The following is a 24,125-nucleotide window of genomic DNA, read 5'->3' as shown; positions in this document are numbered from 1 at the left end:
CGTCTGATGGATAGATGTAGTTGACGAACGATGGATGTCAACCTCGTCTGAATGTGCGGCGACATGAATCGCATGAGATTCTGTGGCAGGCCGCAACTGTGCACTAATTGGTCCAAAGTAACTCTCCCAGCAGGAAACCGCTTCCCTCTAATTCTTGAATGCCCGGTGTCTCCCTTTGTTGAATCCCTCTACCTCTAACCTAGTATCGTCCCACGTCAGATAAATGCCCAGTCGACGGCCCACGAGAACAACATAGTACTTCTCTTTTGCCATCTGCATTGACATGTGCATTATTGGCATGAGATTGGTGCGGCAGGTCAAAATGTACGTTTACTAATTACGAAAAATTGTCCCATGACAAAAAAAAAAATCTTCAAGTGAAAGATTTGAATTTCAAATAACTAATAGTACATACCCTTTGTCCATACGATGTGTGTGGCTTTATCTGTGTTAATGTGCTCAGTAACAAGCATGTGGAAGCATATTTATAAACTATATTAACGCATTAAAATAAAGTCTTCTCACACCCTTTAAATTGGTATACACTATATAGCAATTGTCTCAATCCAAAATATTCATATGGAAAAAAAAAAAGGTAAAACAGTCACCAGCGTATAAAAAAGTTATTTCATTCTCACAAAATAACAGATCATTAGAACGATGGGTAACAACATGTCAGACCGACCCAATTCCTGCATCACTAAAGTTCTTGCAGAGTGTTCTCTTTAACCACTTGACACGCCTCTCGAGTCAGAGACTGACAAAGAATGATGTCAGCTTCTTGTCCTTGCTCAACAGCTGACCAACTTTGATAAACTCTGAGTTGGTCAACCCTTGCACCTCTTCAAGTACATCAAGTACCTTACTAGTTCGATTGACCTTTTTGCCTAGGCTAAAATCACGCATAACTTCTGCAACAGTATTAAGAAAGGTCCTGAGTACATCGTAGGGACGAGGAGGCCGCATACGTTTCTTTGATGCGGAACCACCTCGGCTACTATCAGAATCAGGAGTCCGAGTAGGAGTGCCACGGGTTCCGCGTCTTTCCATCGATGGAGTCTCTGATGAAACATTCTTGCCTGATGAGTCCGCTACGTGGTCCTCAGAGAGGTCAATGGTATCCCCAAAATCATCTTCAGCGTCTCTCCAAGCCTCGTTGAGATCATGCTGAATCCGAGAGGATGACGTGACCATAGTCGTACTTCCCTGCACATATCGTCCCATTGCTTGATCGGACTTGACGATAACCGCAAGGTCATCCATTCTATCAATTCTTTTGTCGCGGAGATGTGTAGCATGCGGGTGAGACTGCAGTTCAAAAATCAAAGATTTAAGTGATAAAAAATACTTATGATAGATGGGTTTGTGAATTTGTTTTGGAATATGCACGCTATATAAATTATACCTTCAGATATTCCTCCCAGACTTCATCCGGGGCCGTAACCACCATGCGTTCATTATTCCATTCAAACCCACTAGCCGCCAGCATGTTCCTCCCAATAATATATTCGCGCTTGTAATACCTCAACCGGTTCTGCACATTCTTCCAATTTATGGGTATGTTCGTATGCTTCGCGACCTCTTCTGCCGTTGCTTAGTAGGCTTTCCTCTTGAAACCATTATCTGTCTTACATCCCAAAGCAACCTGTTCTAACAATGCATCGAAAAGAACTTGATCTATTTCGACACTCTATTTAATCTTAGCCGCTCGAGATAAGGGCTTAGTGAGGGATTTGATGGTCTTCCCATGTGGCGAACTTCGAGTTAGCATCACAGGTGTCCTAGCCGGTGATTGCGTCGGTGTCGACCTATCATTAAACCTTAGGTCTGCCATGTTACCTATGTATGTAGCACGTGTCAATTACATATGAATTATATCCAATCTCAACTTTTTTCGTTGTGAGATTGGATAATTGTCGATCAAATTTTTTTTTTGGATACATTTGCAAATTATCTAAAATTCCATAATTAATTAATTAATAGTACGATCACCTAAGTATTATTCTTCCTCAACATGTGAAATTACATAATCATAAAGAAAAGTAATGGAACTATCTACTCCTATTGTTTAGGTGCGCATCTGCCCACATTCGAGAAGCAATATCATCCCGCACTCGAATCCAAGCATCTTTTTCTTGTTGAGTGACAGGTATTATCCAAGAATGTATCTAAACGTGTCTTATCATGTTCAACTGAATCTGAAATCTAAAGTGTGAAAATGAAACTAAAACATGGAAATAGACAGTCATAGAAGTTCACACTGTATCTGAAATATGAAACTGAATCTGAAGTTGAATTTAAAACTGAAACTGAATGCAAACATCTATGGCCGTGTCCAAAATCAGCCATAATTTTGAAACTGAAACTGAATCTGAAATCGAAAATAAAACTGAATATAAACATCTATAGCAGTTCCAAATTCAGATATAAATCTGAAAATAATACCGAAAACTGAATCTGAAACTGAAACCACAAGTGAAAATGAAAATGTAAACATCTATGGCAGGCCCACATTCAGCCTTACATCTAAAACTGAAACCGATTCTGAATCTGAATGTAAACATCTATAGCATTTCAACATGAGATCTGAAATATAAAACTGAAACCGAGAATGAAACTGAGAGTAAACACATAAAGCAGTTCAAGCTGATTCAAATTAGTATTCTTCAAGTGAACATGAAAATGAAACATGAAAATAGACAGCTATAGATGTTCATAGTGTATCTGAAATATGAAACTGAAACTGAATCTAAATCTGAAGCTGAAACAAAAAGTGAAACTTAATGTAAACATCTATGGGCGTGTCCAAATTTAGCCATAATTCTGAAACTAAAACTGAAACTGAATCTGAAGCCGAAATTGAAACTGAATAAAAACATATATAGCAGTTCCAAATTTAGATGTAAATCTGAAAATAATACCAGAAACTGAATCTGAAACTGAAACCAAAAGTGAAAATGAAAATGTAAACATTTATGGCAGGCCCACATTTAGCCTTATATCTGAAACTGAAACCAAATTTGAATTTGAAACTGAAACCGATTCTCAATCTGAATGTAAACATCTATAGCAGTTCAACATGAGATTTGAAATACGAAACTGAAACCGACAATGAAACTGAGTTTAACTAAAACTGAGACTAAACACATAAAGCAGTTTAAGCTAATTTAGATTAATATTCTTTAAGTGAATATGAAACTGAAACATAGAAATAGACAGCCATAGATGTTCACAGTGTATATGAAATCTGAAACTGAAACTGAATCTGAATCTGAAACTGAGAGTAAGCACATAAACCAGTTCAAGCCGGATCTCAATTCTGTGCTTGAATCTGATACTTAAACTTGAAACAAAAAATATATAGCAGTGCAAATAATATCTGTAATCTAAAACTGATTGTGAACATGAAAATGATTCTAATCATGTACACGAGTGGATCTCAAATCTGAAACTAAAAATGAAACATGAAGCAAAATAGCTATACCATATCAACATGAATCTCAAAACTGATATTTGAAACTGAAACTAAATTTGAAAATGAGACGATATGTATATTACAATTCAAGTGATTCTGAAAGATGAAACTGAAAATGAAACCGAAACATGAAAATAAACAGCCATAGAAGTTCGAACTGTATATGAAATCTGAAACAGTTTGAAACTGAATTTGAAACTAGGACTAAACACATGAAATATGTCAAGTAGGATCTCAAACCGAGTTTCAAAATCTGATACTGAAACTTGAAACCACTAATATACGACAGTGTGCACATGTTTACAATTCAATAACTGAAACTAAATGTAAAACTAAGACTAAACATATACACGAGTGGATCTCAAATATGAAACTGAAACATGAAACAAAGTAGCTCTACCATATCTAAATGAATCTCAAAATATAAAATTGAAACTGAAACTGAATATGAAAATGAGAGTAAATGTATATCACAGTTCAAGTGAATCTGAAAATGAAACCGAGGGACTGAAATTCACAATTCAATCCTCATTCATATTGAGGGACTGGATTTCAAAATGTAATCATGTTACTTACAAATTGATATCCTACTTAGTTTCAAATACTGATTTTAAGCCACTTTTCACCCTTTGCCTGACTTTTGGAATAGCATGATTGTTTAGGGGTGTCCATGCATATCTGAATGGATTGAATGGCTTGTAAAAAGAGTGGGCCCCACAGGCAATCTAGAAGGATTTTAATGGTGTGGCACTCCTAAATTTTCAATTGGCCTTAACTTTGGCAGCCAGTGAAACATGAGAGGGCACATGTGATAAATAGATCAAATGTTATTTTTACATCACAGTGAGCCCCACAGATTTTTTTGGTACCACTAACAAAACAAGACTGGCAAATAGAACTGACTGAATCCAAATCTTAGGGACCATCTAATTGTTGGCCTGAAAACAAACAACTAATGGTTGGCAACAATTAGATGGCTATTAACAATCTAAATGTACTTATACAACAGGAAAAATAACCAAATCTTAAACTTCTGAACCAATTCTACTTATCTGTGGAATGTAGAACTGTTTAAAGGAAATTGCCATGAATTTAATCCAAATTGACAATAACACGCCAGTATATACTACTGTTGAAAAAATCAGTAAGCATTTTCAGAACATTGGATGCAGTGTAAAAGAACCTAGCAACTCGGTTCCATAGCGACTCTGTTTTTTTTTTTTTTTTTTTAAAGCATCTAATTTCACAAAATTTCACAAAAAGCTCAAGACCCATGAAGACATTGTTGTAACAAAAATAACAGAAAAAATATATTCTTCATTTCTTGTTGTCAACAGTTAACAGATCATACACTGTTTAGAAAATAGTATTTATTTACTTCTAGAGTTGACCTGGCATAGTATTGAAGAATAAAACAAAGAACCAACATAAACCATCCATTCCATTTCATTTTCACTATTTAAGGCACGAAAAAAAAATTAGAATGAAAAAAAAAATCATTGAAAGAGGGAAATCACTTGTTCAAAAGGCTGCATAGACATAAATAAAATGGGTGCAAGTCTATAATGATATAACAAGTAAAAAGTATATGAATATAGCCTCAGAAATAAATGACAGTTAAATCCGTTAAAATAACTGCCCAAAACACGTTGTAATTTTCATAACGGATGATCACAACATGCAGGAGGCAAAAAACCTAATTTCTAGCAGAAATAGAAAATTCGGATAAACATGAAGGTTGCGGAACCACCATTATGATAGCAGTAACTATGCAATCCCTCAAAATAGAAGTGCAGAACACATGCAGGAGGCACAAGCCCCAATTCGTACCAGAAAATGGTAGTCGGACCGACATGCATGTTGCGGAACCATTGTTAGAATATCTATAACAATGAAATCCCTCAATTTAGAAAGCTAAGAGAACACATGCACGAGGCAAAAACCTGATTTTCTATCAGAAATGGGAAGTCGGACCAGCATGCATGAAGAAATCGAGCCTTTCAAGAAAGTATCAGGCAAGAAATGTTAAAGGAAATATATACCTCGTCCTGATCTTCACCACTGCCAAATTATAGTGAGGAAGACGAGCACCATGGCCCGGTATTTGTACACATACCTGGTTGGAAAAACCTTCACGCCAGAAAATTTTCTCCCACCATCTTCCTCTTTTTTCATGACGGCTTGCTCACCTCCATCCCGTTGTCCGTACGACGGGATGGGAGAAATGTAAAGTCCCGTCCGACTAACACAGTATCCTTGGGCGTCCACGTAGGAATTGTCGCAGGACCCTTCATTTAAACCACTTGTGGTAGGGTACGACACGTAAATTAATTTAGGATTAACCTCACTGAGTTGACCAGACGGGTCACGATGGAACCTGGTGTGGGTTGCCAAGCCAGAGGGCCTGTTTACATTTAACAACAGCCCGTGTGGGCCACCCAGTGACCTAGGAGGGTAAAAAAAATCTAAAAACTGAGGGAACTGAAGATCTCACTGGGCTTATGGCCCACGGATCTAGTGGACACCCAGAAGTGGAATCTGACACTTGTCAAATGCGCCCCGCCAACGTCAGCATTGGAATCTGGCACTTGTAAATAAAACTGAGACTCTGGGCTTTCTAGCCGTCGGATCTCTTCCATGTTTGCGGTGAGGGTCTAATGTATTTTCCTATGCCCATCCACAAAACCTGGGACCCGATCATGGAACGGTGACCGTTGATCACAAATCGGGCTCGTACGACCAAACCCCATATCCGATTGTCTCCAAATTTTGCATGGCCCTTCATCAGGCCATGGAGTATCTATCCTATAAGTTTCATGGCCAGAGGGCTACTAGAACCGCTTCAATCACCAGAATGGACCCCACAGGGCCATTTAAAGGTCGGAATCGCTTACTCAGACCCTATATCCGTTCATCCGTTTGTCCCCAAATTTTACACGGGCCCTAATCGGGCCATCAGACACCAACACACCGAATTTGGTGGCCAAGGGGGTGTTAGGGCCACCCCAACTTCAATAGGGAGCCCTAGAAGGCTAGTTTGGGTAAGTGTGGGAACTTAAGGCCAAAGGGCCCAAGTCTAGGGAATAAACCCTAGCTCTCTCATAACTCTCACATTTACCGCAACCACCAAAGAGAAAAGGGAGAGCAAGAGAGTAAAGGAGAAGAAAGAGTAAGTGAAGAAAGAGCTTGTGTGGACCCTAGATCGAGGTGGGGCCCAAGGGAATTCAAACCCCACAACTCTCTACCTCTTTTTTAAGAAGAAACTCTCCACTACAACCACACCATTCATTCCATGATCGTCTAGGTAAGATCATTTATCCCTTTTTCTTGAAACCCTTGAGTAGAGAAGAGATTTACATGGGGTTCTAACCTACAAACGTATGCTTTAGGGAGCCATTCAACCCTAAAGATCAATGCTCCCAGATCGTTCCCAAGCCTTCAACAAATCCGAAGGTACGGACTATTGTTCTTAGGTGGCCTAGTACCAATTTTAATATGAGTTTAATGATTTTGATTGCTTGGATGCTATACTTGGAAAGTCTAGAGAAACCTTAGGAATTTTATAGATTTGCAAGCTTAGCTCTCAAATTGGTATGGATCTTGCCTGTCACATGATATTATGTATGGATGATATTTTGCTCATGGTTGTTGATTCCTTTCCCTCATATGTGTGCTTTATTGGGTGAATGATTTACTACCATTGTGCTCATGATTTCTTTAGTTGGAGGAAGTGCTTAACTTCTTCACAAACCCACACACTCACACGCACCTTGTTTCTTGATAATGTTTACTTGCTTGGTAGGAGTATTCGTTTGTATGATGTGAGATGCATGAGAATATGATATTGTTATGTTAGTTGATAATCTGGATAGTTGACACGTTATGGATCACCACTATTCTAATGGGTTGGTCGGGAACATGATGAGAGATAGTAGTCTCATTGGTATGACTATGCTATGGCTAGACCTATGGGTTTGGGCAGGTGTGTTCGGGTGGCTATAGTTCGACTACATGGGTCCTTTGTGCCCGATGTCACTCATCTCACGCTCGCCTGACTCATGCGGTCTAGCCTACTGTCTGACCAACCTTATTTGTTAACCCTGTTTGCTCACTTATGTATGGAACCTGATCTACCCTACCACCATTGTAGCCCATCAATAACCCACGTGAAATTGGTCCACAGCCTAGTGAGCCGAGCAGGGTGGAATGAGACACTGTGTCCGAGCTGTCGGCCTATGCTGGGGTACCGCGCTTCCCCGTAGTGACCGCGAGCTATCCCTTTCTCTCGGCACTCCTCATGTGCTTGAAGTCGGGGATGAGGAACCTGATGGGATCACGGACTGCGGGGTCTCGGCCTCACGCATTGGGGGATCTTGGCCTTGCAACCAGTTTATGGCATTGATACGTGGGGTGTACCAGGTTCCCCAACCTGCTGGATGAATGGACTTAACTAATAACTCGGCTAATACGATCGCATTGCATCGTACTAGTTAGGGTGGCGACTCGGCAGTCGAGGTCGCTCTGAGGGAGTGTTGTCATATACGATCGTTAGATGGAGTCGCTCGAGGGAGCGTTGTAGCGAGGGCATGCATTATATCATCTTATATGCATGCACATTAATAAGATTAGTTAGATGTTATGATTGACTATTTTTCATTAAGATCATATTATAATTGATGCCTGTGATAACTTAAGATTTATAGCACCCACTGAGTTGATCACTCACTCCCACTCTGGGACAGTGTTTTAAAACACCAACCAGACCCGTTCATAGTTGCAGGTGACTCAGGGCTTGAAGAGCCTGGGGAGGCGAGCTTCGAGAAAGAGGACGAGCTATCCTACTTCCAGTTGATGGATGACTCTCCGTCAGCTTGAGAGGCGGGATTGGATTGCTGAGCGGGGGCTCAGCCTTATTCTTTTGGATATATCATTCTTTTGTGATTTTGTTCGGTGACACCTTGGGCGACCCGTTTATATTCTTTTGGATCTGTATATATGTCATGGTTCACTTCCATTCCAGTAGACTTGTATGGTTGTGCTTCATATTTCAGGAAATTTCAGGCTGTGCATTTAGATCAGATCAATTGCATATCAATGACAACCGGATATAAGTGACACTCGGGAACTCGGGAGTCGAGTGTATGCACGACCCCCGATTTCCAGAGCGTTACAAGAAATTTCAATGAGATCGGCTCGAGGACACAGTGGGATGGCAGCGAATCCTATCGGGATATCTTACATCCCTCACCCCGTAGGCTGAAACAATGAGGTGAATCCCGTGGGACAGCCGACTTCCGCGGGTTATAAACCTACCCAAACAAACCCATGGGATGGGTGGGTAGGATATCACAATCCCATCCCTCCTAATTCCACGGGATCTGCTAGGCCAAACAGGCCCTAAGGCACCTAGCATTAAAAACTCTAGGGCTTAGAAGTTTTGGATCAAGCTAGTCTTTGTTTTTTTCTTGAAACCACTACCGTGTGATCCCATGAATAGGTTAGATGATGGGACATTTTAATCCGACATGTTCAATCCACACTGCTTTCTATGTAGTCCATAGTTGAGCTTTTAATTTGCTTATTTTTAGCTCATGCTTTAAAATTATCTCCCAATATATATATATATATATATATATATATATATATATATATATATATATATATATATATATATATATATATATATATATAAAAGAATGCTCACCTGCACACTTTCTTACATGAGCACCCATGCGTGCCTTTACACATGTGTCATGACATATCATTTGAACAATCCACGTGGTAAAGCATTCCTTGAAACTTTATTGGCCCAAATTTTTAGCCTGATTTAAAATTCCAGTGGGCCATGACAAAGAGAAATGCAAATCAAGGGAGGAATTTGTTTTCTTTTGCCATGGCCCACCGGAGTTTTATATCAAGCTGAAAATTGGGTTGGTGAGGTTGCATCACGTGTACTGTTCAGATTATGTGCCCCATGACACGTGTGCAAAGGTGTGCATGGGTGCTTGCATAGCCGAATGCTCAACTGTGCACCAGCTCACACGGAACTCGTGTGAACTTTTTGAGAACTCATCACACGTGGTGTGAGTCCAAACTGTGAACGGTCCACGTGATACGACACCCCATGAAACCCCCATGGCCCCAACTTTTACTTTGATCCAAAACTTAATTTGGTGAGCCATGAAAAAAGAAAACAATTTCCTCCCTTGATTTGCATCTCTCTTTGCTATGGCTCAACAGAGTTTTAGATCAAGATGAAATTTGGTTGCTTGAGGTTTCATGAGATGCTGCATCATATGGACTATTCGGATTAGACGCCCATGACATGTATGCAAAGGTGCGCACGTAAGCATGCCTCTATATATATCATGATGAGGCCTCATGAGTTACTCTTTTATCACATGGAGTAAACTCTAGTGGGCCAGCATGAATGTATGTGGTTTATCCATACTGTACATTTATTTTTCCATTTCATTTCAGAGGTTAAGCCCAAAACAGAAGAATATGGAAAGCTCAAATGGACCACACCACATGAAAAAGTGGGAATAATGAATTTCACAGTTGAAACCTTGTTAGGCCCCCAGTAACATTTATTTGTCAGCCAACCTGATCCTAAGATCACATAGACATGAATGGAGGGAAAACACATATATCAACTTGATCCAAAACTTTTGTGGCCCCCAGTAAATTTTCAACGGTAGACCTTCCATTCACACTATTTTCTATAAGTGTGGTTCACCTGAGCTTTGAATATGCTTCGTTTTTGGGCTCAAGCCTAAAATGATATGATAAAATGAATGAAAGGACCGTATAAGTTTCATAAATCACAGTGGACCCCACAGAGTTTACTCACTGCGCAATCGTCTTCTACCAAAGTCAGTTGTGTGTGGCCCACCTCTCAATCCGCGTCCCTCTGCCCTTACCTGCGGACGCTCGAAAGTCAACAGATCTACCCGCCTCACCCGGGTTGACTCCGGTCGCTTGTCCTGTAAATGCCACTCGCGCGAAGATAGCGGAAGATTCGTTCATGACAAAAAAAGGTGCGATGAATCCAGGCCATTCATCAGCTGGGCCCACCGTGAATATGGCTTGCCACAAAAGCCGGCCAATCCAACCATCAAGTGATCCGCCAGAGTACCAAATTTATGGACTGATGGAAAAATCAGACCAGCGGTTTATATTCGACGTATACCTCTGGCCCAGCTCATGAAGTAACCATCACATCCGTCCAACATATACATATAGTTCACCTCTTGCACCGTCCAATCAGACGTGTGATCGTCAATGCAGACCATTCAACTGACTTATTGAGCGGCTGCGATCATCTGTGCAGTGAGATTTTTATCTTTAGATAATACCTGAGGTGTCCGTGCTGTTGAACGGTGTAGATGCTGTGATTTTGTTGAGTGAACGTTAACATGGTTCACCCACGTGGTGGCCGTTAGAAGAAACCCGTCTTGGGAATTGGAATGCTGGGGTCTTCAATGCGTATCCAGGCCGTCGGTGCATGCACCACGAGCGGAAATAATTCAAAAGGGGAGTTATCTGATGACGCTACTTGCCTGTAGCCCGGGTTTACACGGCTCCCCGTCACTCATAGCTCTGTGGGGCCCACCAAGATGTTTATGTTATATCTGCTCCGTCCATCCATTTCTTCTGATCATTTTAGAACATGAGCCCGAACATGATAGAGATAAAAAGCTCAGTGGGCCATACCATAGCAAACAGTAGGGATGAAAACATCCACCGTTGAAACTTTTCTGGGCCTACCGTGATTTTTAGATGGCATCCAACCCGTTCATAAGGTCGTGGATGAAGCGAAGGAGGAAATATAACCCTAATCCATAAAAAAGAATTTGAAACCATGGTGAGAGTTCAATATTCACTCATGTGGCCCTATGGAGTTTTGGATCTTCCTAATGTTTGGGATCGTTTACTAAAATGAGGTCAAGAAACAGATGGACGGAGTGGATGTAACAAAAACATGGTGGTGGGCCTCACAGAGCTTTGGATTACAGGCAAGTTAGGTCGGTTATTTGATGCTCTGGCAGCGTATGACGCTTGATAGGTAGGCAGCGTATGACGCTTGATAGGTAGGCACTTATAAATTGTATACGTGCCATGCAAAAACTAAAATTATACGTACTAGGTTGTGAACACATATTTCCCAAGAAACAGATTGATCTAGCTAATCCTAAACACTGATTCGTGGACACTCGTTTGTTCCTGTTCATTATCAGCCGTTCAATATATGCCTACCAATCCTACAGTAAGATAATTAAATAAGTTTAACGGTTAGGTCATGATGCAAGTAAAATGGGACCCGTGATTTAGACAGTTTAATTTTAATTATTCATAGAAAAAATAATATCAATTTCTAAATGCCTGCGTATCATCCATGTTCCATGCGCGAGTATCAATTCAAATCAGAAAAGGACTCGGTCAGGCAGGGGCTCGGTGGGGCCTACTGTGATGTTTGGGTTATATCCACGCCGTCTATCCATTTTCCATATAATTTTACGATATAGGCCCAAAAAATGAGGCAGATCTAAGGCTCCAGTAGACCACTACACAGGAAGCAGTGGTGATAATGATTCCCACCGTTGAAACCTTCCTAAAGCCCACCGTGATATTTATCTACCATCCAACATGTTTATAAGGTCACGTACACCTGTATAAAATAAAAACACAAATATCAGCTTGATAAAAAACTTCTGCAGCTTCCAAGAAGTTTTTAATGGTGGGCGTTCAATCCCCACTGTGTGGTCCACTTCAGCCCTGTATCTGCCTAATTTTCGGGTGAATACCCTAAGATTATCTGTAATAAATAATAGACGGCGTGGATAAAACCTATTCATCACGATGGGCCCCACCCCTTTGCCTGGACCGATTTCGTTCAGGCCATGAAACACTACAGCTATCCACCGGATGACTGGGTAGAATCTCAACCCGACATGTCACATTGGCACATTGCACCTAATCCCAACCGTCCAAGACTGGGGACCCACTTTTTATGGCCGTTAGGTGGACGGACAATATTCCTGTCCAAACTCAATGAGAAAAAGTCTATTAGATAATTAATATATCTAGACTGTTGATATTTTCCATGAATGTACCAGATTTGAAGATCCCATCCATCAAATCTTTGGGCTTTGAGAGCCACGTGGGCGGAACTATCATGAGATCCATCCCGTCCATCGAGTACGCTTCCTCATATACCCTTTAGAACCCAAAAATCAAACTCTGCTATGTCACATCCAAGCAAAAGGCTGGATGGACGGCCACCATTAATTGTGTAAAAGCCTACGGTGGTTTTTAAATACATCCAATCCATTCATCTGATTTGCTTCATCAGTATGAAAGAATACCTCAAAATCACAGTACTTGAAAACTTAGATGGGTCATAACGTGTCAATAATCAATATAGAGGTTTTAGGTATAATTTTATGGGGGTGGCCTACGTAAGCATTAAATGGTCTTGATTTTCTGGGATCACCCGTAAAAAAGGGTGATGCACCTGATGGACGGGGTAGATTTCATGCACGTTAAGTCGTTTCCCCACGTTTGAGAAGGTGACCGCGGTAGGTATTACGCGATGTACGCAAGGGTTTTCCGTCTGATATAGTTCCGGTAGATCCTGCACCTGAAGCTGGGGGAAGCGGATTGCCTTTGTGTGGGGCTAAGAAAGATGTCCGTGATAAATCCACTCCGTCCATCTGTTTTGCAAGAACAGAATAGGTAAGAATATAAAAATCAGACAGATCGAAAACTCCTGTGGGCCATACCACATGCAATAGTGGGGATTGAAAGCCTAGGGACGACTGAAGTTTTGTATCAGGATGATATTTGTGCCTACAGTTTTTTGGGTTTTAATAACCCTATGAACGGTTTGGATGGCATATAAACATCATGGTCAGCTCTCGGAAGGTTTCAACGGTGGACGTTTCTTTCCCACTGTTTGATTTGATGTGGCCCCCGTAAGTTTCGCATCTACCCGATTTTTCAAGTCCTGTCCTATTAATCTTTAAAAACAGATGAACAGAGCGGATTTGTCACGGACAGCTCTGTGGACCCCACACAGCCCCGGCACAGGTAACATGCAATTCTCTCCCTGGGGACATAACATCAACGGTGGGGATGATACGGAACGATGGGCCCCATTTGTATATAAGGTGCATGTGAAGATACTATTCACGTTCCGACGCATCTCATCATTCCTCCCTCCTAATTACAACGTCTTCGGAGTAATCCGCCTATAAATACCCACATCAGAGACAATAACACGTCATCTCTCTCTCTCTCTCTCTCTCAATCATCTCATTTCGCTCTTTGAATCGCAGCAGCGGAGAAATTTCAAAGCCCTGGCATTTTCTCTCTCTCGGTCTCTCACCGGACTCGGAAAGGTGAGCGATTTCTGCTTCTATTTTCTCCGATTCTGGTCGAAAATCTCGATTTCCTTTGAAGAAATGAGATCTTTATGTCGTGATTTTGAAACTTCTCGCCTTACTGCATTTTCTGCCTTTTGCTTTTGTTTCTGCATGGTAATTAGAGGTTCAGGGTTTTGTTTACGTTTTGCGAATCTTCTCCGATTCTCGATCGAAGATCTCGATTTTCAGTGAAGAAATGCGATCTTTCTGTCGTGATTTTGAAATTGCTCGCCTCATTTGCTGCGTTTCCTGCCTTTTTGCTCTCGTTCCTGCATGGTAATTGGAGGTTTGGGGTTTTGTTTATGTACTGCGAATCTTCTCCGATTCTCGATCGAAGATCTCGATTTTCAGTGAAGAACTGGGATCTTTCTGTCGCGATTTTGAAATTTCTCGCCTCATTTGCTGCATTTCCTGTGTTTTTGCTCTCGTTTCTGCATTTAGGGTTTTGTTTATGTTCTTAGAGTCTTCTCCCATCCTCGATCGAAGATCTCGACTTTCTGTAATGTATTTTCATTTTTCTGCCATGATTTCGGATTTCTCTCCTTGTTTAATGCATCTGCTGCATGTCTTTATTTTTCCCGATTTTCTGATGCTTGATTTAGGGCTTCTTTCGTATTGTTGCTTTATTTATTTGTAATCGCTTGAAACTTCTGGAAATCTTCAGTCTTTTTTGTCTTTCTGTATACTTCGTTTTTTTTTTTTTCCCTTCTTCCTGTGCGCATTGTGTGGTTGATTTCTGTAGAAGTTTGGTGTTTGTGTGATTTTTTAAAAACAAAGTTCGGATCCTTATCTTACGATTTGGGTTTTCTTACATCGGTTGATGCATTTCCTGCGTTTATTAATGTATGTCTGCCTCCTGATGTGAGATTCAGGGTTTGATTCTACATTTCGTCTTATTTCTACCTAATCGCTTGAAATCCATGCAAATATTTTGTTTTCATTGGTTTTTTTAAAAAAAATCGGGTTCTGTTTTTATGGTCTGTTTGACTTTTTAAAAAATTACGTCCTTTTTTTGTGGGATCTTTTGTCTTTGATTGATGCATTTAGGGTTTTGAACATCTGAAATTTGATCTTTCTGTTGTGTTTTTGTAATTTACTATTCATGTTGCTTCATTCCTTATATTTCTCTCACTTCTTTGTATTTTTTTTTGTGTTTGATTGTTGATTTTTGTATTTTGGCTTTATTTCTAGGTATCTTGATGTCCTTGGATTTCCTTTTTTTAGTCAAACTCTGTTTCTTATAATTATTCCTTTTTGTAAGGATTTGATGTTTTGGTTGCATACGATATAACTACAATTTGGATTGGATTCTTTTGAATCCAATCTTTTTGTCATTACTTTCAAATTTCTTGTGTGTTGTTTGGTGCCTCGCTCTCATTTCCTTCTTCTGATGATTTTTGATTGAGTAGTTTTGTTTCGCGTTACTTTATTTGTCTGCAATTGCTTATTTGAAATCTTTGGTTATCTTTTGAGTTTTCAAAGTTGTTTTCCATTTTTTGGTCACCTTTTTGTCCTTTCGGGGTAGATGCGATTCAAATATCCAACATTTGATCACTCTGTTTTCAGTTTGGAATGTTTTGCCCTGCCCCTCTGATGCATTTGAGGCACTTTCATTTCAATTTCTTGTCCTTCCGATGGCTTCCATTTGAGAAGAGTGTTTTGATCTGTTGGTTTCTTTCTCTCTATCTGGTCAAATCCTGAGGTTTTTATTGGTTGATCCTTTCTTGGTTTCAGGAGATCAAATTTCTCTGTTGGGTGGATTTCTGTAGAAATTTTTGCCTTAGTGATTTTTGGTGGTCATTTGATGGTTTTGGATTTGAACCCTAGAAAGATAGTTTTGTTTCCTTTATTGTTGGCTGTAGTTACAAATGAATTTTGTTTGTCTTTGTTTTGCTGCTTTATTTTTTCAGCAAATGCTTGAACTCTTTGGTTGTTTCTGTTTCCTTTGTCTTTTGAGGTTTACATTTTTTACATTTTTTTTTTTTTTCTGGGGTTGCTCTTGTAGAAGCTTGGCGGCTTAGGATGTAGATTAAGATTCTTCATTATGAGTAGCTAGATTTATACTGAAAGGAGAAAGTCATAAGAGAAGATAAAAGTAGAATCTGTTAGAAACTGAGGATGAGTAATCAGAGAGAAATGGATCTTTTGATACTCTCTCTAGATAGCAGGACAATCATCAAGTCTCCGTGATGAAGTTTCTTCATGTTATCTTGCTTTAGGTCTGTGTAACCGTGGTTGAAATAATGATTTTGGTATGTGCCTCACCTGCAGATTGAAACCTGTACAACTTGCCCTGCCTCGTTCCACTTTGGAACTGAGACAATTCAGCTGAGTCAACTTGGTTTTGGATGCTCACTTTAGCCGAGACAACTTGGTTTGGACGATGTCTAGAACCATGTCTGTAACTGCTTTAATTCTTTCGTTCTGATGCATGAAGTAATTGCTTCTGATATCACCATTGTTGTTTCTCTGGTTTTGGTTCTGGTTCAGCCTTTACATTTTAGACTAGTATTTTAGCTCTTCTGGTAAAGATTTGGCGTCTTTCTGTTTTTTGTTATTATTATTATTTTTTTCACTTATACAATAGGTTAGGTTACTAAATCTATCAATGCTGATGTTTGACCTGCAACCTGTGATCTTTGATCAATTAAGAAGAAGGTTAAAGCTGTTTGGGGCATCAAGATTGTTGAGTCACTTCTTACCATAAATTCATCAGTTTGCCATTGATCGTGTTTTTCCGATTTGGGGAAAAAAGTTGATAAAGTGGCGGCAAAAGTCTTGTGATAAAAGTTTGTCTGCTTGTTTTTATTCTGATTTGGGGATACAGTTGCTAAAATGACTGCAGATATTGGCAATTTTTGGATTTATATAGTCCTCTGGCCTTGTGATAAATTTGTTTGGTTGAGTTAGATTCTTCATTTTTTTCTTGTTTACCTTTTATGGTTTAGGGTTAATGGGCACGGGAGAAGGACATACTTCTGTGAGTGGTCTTTTTGAACCGTTTTTCTTTCTTTGTTCTCGTATAATGTTAGTTGCTTGATCTTTTGTTGGACCGTTTTCCATACATGAATCCTTTGTTTATATTTTCACTAGTTTTAGAGCATCAATTGAGTTGTATTGCATTCATACGATTGACAGCACATGGCTTGTGGTATTACTGCTGCATGTTTGTGGAGTATGTATTACTGCATCACCCATTTTATGGGGGCCCGATGGAGACATTTTAACAGAAATCTTTACCTTTCTTAAAAGTATGCTGTGAAATAGAAATGTGGAAATACTTTATACTATATGTGGGTCCCTACTCCCTACTCTACTAGAATGATAGGCAGATTGAAGGTTGGCACGTAGATTGCGGTATTTACTGCTGTATGTTTGTGGAGTAGTATTACTGCATCGCCCATTTTATTGGGGCCTGATGGCAACATTTTAACGGAAATCTTTACCTTTCTTAAAAGTATGCTGTGAAATAGAAATTTGGAAGTACTTTATACTATATGTGGTTACTACTCTCCTAGAATGATAGGTGGAACGAAGGTTGGCAAAAGCTGGGACTTGGACTGGACTTGTTTAGAATCTACATGTGATGTGATTTGAGCTTTATAGGAAAGAATAATTAATACAAAGTTTACAAGAATAATCACAAACAGTAGAGCACCCCATGGATGCAGACGTGTATGAGACCAAGGAAGTTGATCAAGCAGGCCCCTTGCAAAACTGCCAAATCCTTAAACTAGTTGAAGCTATAGCAGTGTTTCAAATAGCGCTTGTAGCGTGTGCTATGTAGCGAAGTGTAGCCATAGCGCTACATAGCATACTAAATAGCGTAAATCCCTTGTAGCGTACGTAGTGTATGCTACAAGGGTTGTAGCGTATGCAGTGTATGCTACAATGTATTTTTTTATTATTTTATTTATTTATTTTTACGTTTTCTTTGTATGTGACACTTGTATTGTATTTAATGCTTTTAACATGTGAGATTTTTATTTCTTTTTGTACTCGTGGTTTCAATTTGATATTATTAATTAAAAAGTTGATGTGATAATTATTGGATTTGGTTTATATATTCGATTGGTTTTTGATAAATGATAATTTATAACTTGTTTGAACATGCTAATACTTGAAAAAATGATTCATCTTTTAGGCATTTTATAATTTTTTTCCCTGTTTTTTTCCCTTACTACTTATCATATTTTCCTATCTTTTATTTATTTTTAAAATAAAAAATAGAAGTATCATGAGGGCTAAGCAACACTATGCAACACGCTACCACTGTTTACAACATCGATCCATAGTCATCCGCTTGTCCCTTGCTCGATTGCTGAGTCTACTAGGTCATTTATCTTGCCTGAGCTGGGACTATATAAGATGGAATGGAGTTGTAACTTCTATTGAAAAGAAAGAAAAGATGAGAAAGAGAACCTCTGACTAAAATAATATATCTTAATAGTTTCGTGATGATGTTTAGTATAATGCATGTGGTGGGACTTTCATGTGTCTTTCCTAACAAACAACAGCACATGTCTCGGCCGAGTCACTGAGTCACGAAAAAATGGAAAAAAAAAAAGAAGAAGAAGAAGCTTGCCAGCTTCACATCAACTGTGTACCCTCAGCAAGTCTACACCTTTTTTTTTTGGTGATTTACTGATGCATCAAAATTGGGTTGACATGGGCGAATCATGTGAATTTGTGGTTAGACTCTGCTGCCACTGTTGGATGTGCCTCCAAATCAGGTTTGGTTTGGCACTTTCCTGAATTCCCAAGGCCGGTCGCATTTGGCTTGTTGGAACTTGCAAGACAGCTAGTTATGGTTCAATCTTTCAAAGAAGCCGAGTCACTGAGCCTAGTCTTATGTTCTTTGAAATGTCTATGATCTGCAAGAAGGAAGATTTGTCCCGCATTGATTACTTATGGTTTTTTTGGTCCTTTTCCTCTCTGTATGAGGGCGTTGATTCTTATTGTTTTTACCATTCAACTGTATAGAGATGTAGCTATTTCTTTTTCTTCCTATTTTCAAGTTTATGCAGATCAATGCACATAGAATAGAAGTGGTGATGGTTTGGTGATGTTTCATGCAGAAACTTGGTCAGCATTGCTGCGGTGTTTCCAGAGATAGAGCATGAAATTGTAGTTAACTGTATGCTTTTATTTGAATATTAGAGACCTTGCTGCATCATCCATCAGAAGGTTCCGTTGCTTCTCAAGCACAGGAGGCAGGAGTTTCTTTTGACACCGTTCTGTTAACTAGCCCCTTCCTTTGGCTGATGGTAATTCTTTTACTGTATTGTTCTCCAATGCTTCTATCTATATGAGTCTGCATACATCGGCAATCTGCATTCTAGTGCATACATTCACCTCTCCCTTCTATGCATTATATGATTTGCATCTGTTGGTATTTTGTATGGTTTGCTGCATTGTTCCCAGAAGTTTATTTGACACTGGAAGATCTATTACGGGTTTGTTACTTATGGCAGGCAACGAATGAAAATCTTCCACCGAATGTGGTCAAACAACTTGCCAAGGAATTGAAAAATCTTGATGAAATCCCACCAGAGGGCATTAAAGTATGTATACATGATGATGATTTCTCCACTATATTTGCCGATATTGAGGGTCCTGGTAGGCGACTTATCATCAGAAATCCCTTTCAACCCTGTATTCTTCTTTACAAACTTGACTAGAGGGCATGGTTTAACATCTTGTGCAGCTGGAACTCCATACGAAAATGGCATTTTCCGAATGAAGCTATTATTATCACATGACTTCCCACACTTGCCACCCAAAGGTGCGATAATATACGTTTTTCACATTTTCAATGATATTCTAGTGACAAAGTATGTCATGGTCATTTCACTTCCATGTACCTCTCCTGTCTTTGTAGGTTACTTTCTGACAAAAATCTTTCATCCAAACATTGCAACTAACGGCGAGATCTGCGTCAATACGCTGAAGAAGGATTGGAATCCAAGCCTTGGACTGCGACATGTTCTGCTTGTAAGTCCATAACATGCACTAGCTCCTCTAACCTGCATGTTTGTGGTTTTAAATTTTTGTTCCTCTCTTGATCTGCCATTGCAATGAAGATTGTTATTTTGGAATGCCAACTTCATACTGCCCGCTGGCTGTAGGGGTTTATGCCAGGACATTGGGTCGGATAATTAGTTCGGTTATGAGTTCCAGCAGAAATGCATTGGTTCCCCTTAAAAATCTGTCTCCAGCCCCTGGAGAACCTGTACAACAAGTATTTGATTGAAAAATGCAGTATTGGTATTTTTTAGTGGGCCATCCAAACACAGCCATACTCTCATGGTTGGCACCTTTCTGCGGGCAGTAGTTCAATTCATTACGAAATAGAACACCAAGACAATTCATGTGAGGAGAGATTCGTGGGACTGTTTGCAAACATGGCACACATGAACAAGATCCAGACCACTAATCAGATATATATGCCATAGCAAAAATATGCCCTGGCCAGGCTGGTCCATTCATCTGGCAGGGCAGCATGTGTTTGTGGAAAACGGTATGAAATTAGATGAAACAATGGTTAATTCAATGCACTCTTGTGAACCACCTGATGAATGGACCTTGATTTTTTAGCCTGGCATTGTTCACAGTGATTAACTGTTGATGGCCCAGCTATACCCCGCTATATATGGGCCCCACCTACTTAGTACCCTAGATATTTGGTTCAATGTTCCTGATTTTTTCAGTGATTTGGCTGATGATGGCAGGTGGTCAGGTGTTTACTGATAGAGCCATTCCCAGAATCGGCCCTGAATGAACAGGCAGGCAAGATGTTACTTGAGAATTACGAGGAGTATGCAAGGCATGCCAGGTAAGACCCCAATTTTATCTTGTAACCCATGCTTCATCTTTTTTGGTGTGTAATTATTTCCCATGAATGCCAGAATTTGGTGGCCTCTCTGAGATAAAACGACCACCAATTCCTCAAACTCCTCTCTAATTAGCTATTTTGCACCGATTGGCCATCTTTCGTCAGGGATGACCATGAACTGCTGTACAATATCAGAGGCATATGATCGCCAATGTATGCCATTTTTAGATAAAATTTTCTCATTACCTTTCAAAGAAAGAAAAAAAAAAGGAATTTTTGGTCTATTTGTGGTCCAGTGACGGAGCCTTTTGGGGGAGTGGATTAGGTGAGACCCCGGACTTATGCAAGACGCTGCGTGGCCCTTACTGTGGGGCCCACCTTGATGTATGCACTCTATATCCACGCCGTCCATCCGTTTTTCCAGATCATGTTAGGGAAGTATTCCAAAATTGAAGCAGATCCAATTATCAGGTGGACCATACCATAGAAAACAGTGGAGATTGACCATTAACGGGCCACAAAGTTTTGGATCAAGCTGTTATTTGTTTTCTTCATCCAGGCTTGTGTGACCTTATCAACAGTGGTGATTGAATGTCCTACCGTTAAAAACTTATTAGGGCGCACCTTAATGTTTCTGTAGAAGTTTTAATGGTAGGATGTTCAATCACCACTGTTTTCTACGGTATGGTCCACCTGTTAATTTGATCTGCTTCATTTTTTGGATAATGCATTAAATGATCTGGAAAAACAGATGGACGGTGTGGATACAGAATACATACATCAAGGTGTGCCCCCATGGTAAGGGCCACTCACTGTCTTGCGTGAGGCCCGGGTCTCTCATAATCTACTCCCGCCTTTTGATGAGCAAACAGTTAGGAAACATCATCCTGCACAGCCGTAACTGCTGAGATTTGAAAATCCCATGGTATTGTCCACAAAACAATATAATTGTATATTGTGAGATATTTTTTTCGTGATATTAACACAAAATTTATCTAAACGTTGAATAATTCATTACATACATATAATATGAAAATTATTTATTAAATTTTAATAAATAAATTGCGAAATTCTTGAACTGATAAATTGCTGAGAACGAGATTTATCACACCATGTAGAATATCCCAAAAATCGATGGTAATATTTATTTTAGTTAAACATGAGAAATAGGTTTTTGGACTAGCCATGTCTTAATAGTGAGAAATGGCGACATGTCATTCTATATGCTACAATATTAGACTGTTTGGTGCCATATTTTTCATTTGACCCAGTGTCGCCATTTTAGAGGCCCACTTGCGGGGAGTTTTCAGACTATATAACCAATTTTCAAGCCAATATTCACATAGCTTGGGATTTTCTGGCGGAAGCCAGGTCGGGGTAGACGAGCCGAACTGAACCGAGTTTTACCCAAGTTTCGTTTGGCTTGTTTATGTGACACCCCCTGTTTTGGCTTTACGCGAGCGGAGCTTCGAGCCTATCCCTACTGTTTGAACTTAGTTTGGTTTGGTCCAAATATCCGAGCGAACAAGGGTTGGCTCAATTTTATTTTAAATTTTTGTTAAATAAACAATATGCATAATATGAACTTTTTTTAATACAAAGATAACACTAGGGTCTACCGTAATGTTTATACACCATCTGTAATGTTTATTCACCATCCAAACTGCTGATAATGTCACGTAGATGTAGATGAAGGTGATTGACCATGAAATACTTTGCATGGACCACAAAAGTTTTGGATTAAGCTAATATTGACACTGATAATTTTAATGGTGGTCATTCAATGATCAATGTTTCATGTAGTATGGCCCACCTGATATTTGGATCTACTTCGTTTTTTGGCCTATGCCATAAAATGATCTGGAAAAATGGATGGGCAGCATGGATATGCATCACATACATTGAGGTGGGCCCCATCACAGGAAAACAGTATTGCTCCAAAAAACTTGTCGCCCAACAAGTTTGGATCCTGTGTTGTGGTCAACTGGAGGTTTATCTTATTTTTGGTCTCATACCGTAAAATGAGCTGGAAATTTTGATGGACGGCTAGATAAAACACATATGGTGGGGCCTACAGTGCTTTGACACCAGCTACGTGGCTGTTGTTGAGGTCACCAGCCAATTCAAATCTCGCTTTTAGAGTACCGAGTAAACTTTGTGGGGCCACCATCATGTATATGTATTATCCATGCCATCCATCTGTTTTTACATGTGGATGCTGGTGTTGAGGTCACCAGCCAATTCAAATCTCACTTTTAGCATACTGAGTAAACCTTGTGGGGCCACCGTCATGTATATGTATTATCCATGCCCATCCATCTGTTTTTACATATCAATTTAGGACATGATCCAAAATTGAATCATATCCAAAGCTCAAGTGGACCAAACCAAAATTGAAACAATGTGCATTCATATATGTATTATGTATTATCCATGCTGTCCATCCATTTTTACATATCATTTTAGGACATGATCCCAAAATTGAATCATATCCAAAGCTCAAGTTGATCACATCACAGGAAATAGGTGTGCATACAATCTATGAGCCGAATCGAACTGAGCTGAATCAAGCACAAAGCTTCGAGCCGAGCTTGGTTTGAGATTTGTTTGTGTTTTTAAACTCTAGAGTCTTGATTTGGTTTGAACTTATATTCGAACCAATCCAAGCTGAACTTTTTCAAACCAATCTGAACCGAGCTTTCGAGCTGGCTTGGTTTTGTGTCCAACTCTAAGGGGGCCTACCAGATGTGAATGATTTGATTTCTTGGAGATGGGCCTCACTGGCGTATGTAAAGAATGGTTGTTGTTCAGGTCGAGCAATTGTATATTTCCTTATGCATATAGCCTTTCGATGCAGGCTCTATACTGGCATTCATGCCCTTAAACCAAAGCCCAAGTCCAAGTCAGGTGCCATATCCGAGTCCACAACTGCTCTCAATGTCGACCAGACGAACATGGTTTCCAACACAGCCAAGCTGCCACCTCCCCCATTGGTGAACAAAGGAGGCAGTGGAGGGATCAACAGCCAAGATCAGCCTGTGGTCGCTGCCCCATCAGTGGAGACCACAGCAGCAGCTGTTGAGGCGTCGGCAGTGGTTCAAAAGAAGGAAGGTGTAGCCGCGGCTGCAAAGGTCCACGTTGACAAGAAGAAGATGGATGCAAGGAAGAAAAGCTTGAAGAGATTATAAAGAGGAGGGGGACCAAAAGGGCCTCCAAACGAATGTAAGATGAAATTGGTACTGCCTCACTCAGAAAAGAGGAACTCGAAAAAGGCTGTATCTGTGTGATATGGGGTTATCGTTATTTATTAATTGGAGAGGGATGATAGACGGGTGGGAACAATAACATGGGGAGGATGCTGGACTTTTTCTTTTTCTTTTTTTGGGTT

At 39.9% G+C, this 24,125-nt stretch overlaps 2 protein-coding genes across 3 annotated transcripts; one reads left to right on the top strand and one right to left on the bottom strand.

Annotated features, from left to right (window-relative positions):
• Positions 1 to 292: 292 nt before the first annotated feature.
• On the bottom strand, positions 293 to 1,552 carry LOC131251970 (uncharacterized protein At2g29880-like). The gene is made up of 2 exons (XM_058252945.1): positions 1,406 to 1,552; positions 293 to 1,308 (listed from the first exon to the last, which is right to left on the bottom strand). Exons 1-2 carry the CDS (start codon positions 1,487 to 1,489, stop codon positions 751 to 753), a joined length of 642 nt encoding a protein of 213 aa, XP_058108928.1. The 5' UTR covers positions 1,490 to 1,552; the 3' UTR covers positions 293 to 750.
• A 12,164-nt stretch (positions 1,553 to 13,716) lies between these two features.
• Positions 13,717 to 24,088, top strand: LOC131251051 (ubiquitin-conjugating enzyme E2 22-like). 2 transcript variants are annotated; one of them, XM_058251515.1, is made up of 7 exons: positions 13,717 to 13,878; positions 18,981 to 19,169; positions 19,377 to 19,521; positions 19,610 to 19,687; positions 19,784 to 19,896; positions 20,634 to 20,737; positions 23,595 to 24,088. In XM_058251515.1, the coding sequence occupies exons 2-7, from the start codon at positions 19,167 to 19,169 to the stop codon at positions 23,923 to 23,925; spliced, it is 774 nt and encodes a 257-aa protein (XP_058107498.1). In that variant the 5' UTR covers positions 13,717 to 13,878; positions 18,981 to 19,166; the 3' UTR covers positions 23,926 to 24,088. The 2 variants fall into 2 exon arrangements, with proteins under 2 accessions (XP_058107498.1, XP_058107499.1); XM_058251516.1 differs by having other exon boundaries at positions 13,744 to 13,878; positions 19,063 to 19,169.
• Positions 24,089 to 24,125: the final 37 nt, after the last annotated feature.

The sequence above is a fragment of the Magnolia sinica genome, chromosome 7, assembly GCF_029962835.1.
Source record: "Magnolia sinica isolate HGM2019 chromosome 7, MsV1, whole genome shotgun sequence".
Classification (NCBI taxonomy): domain Eukaryota; kingdom Viridiplantae; phylum Streptophyta; class Magnoliopsida; order Magnoliales; family Magnoliaceae; genus Magnolia; species Magnolia sinica.
This window is presented reverse-complemented; position numbering and strand designations above follow the sequence as displayed.

Coding starts and splice junctions, on each gene's coding strand:
- LOC131251970 (XM_058252945.1), bottom strand. CDS start 1,489: ATGCTGGCGGCTAGTGGGTTTGAATGGAATAATGAACGCATGGTGGTT. Junction 1,309..1,405: donor TCTGGGAGGAATATCTGAAG/GTATAATTTATA, acceptor TTTGAACTGCAG/TCTCACCCGCATGCTACACA.
- LOC131251051 (XM_058251515.1), top strand. Junction 19,522..19,609: donor TGCCGATATTGAGGGTCCTG/GTAGGCGACTTA, acceptor CATCTTGTGCAG/CTGGAACTCCATACGAAAAT. Junction 19,688..19,783: donor CCCACACTTGCCACCCAAAG/GTGCGATAATAT, acceptor CTGTCTTTGTAG/GTTACTTTCTGACAAAAATC.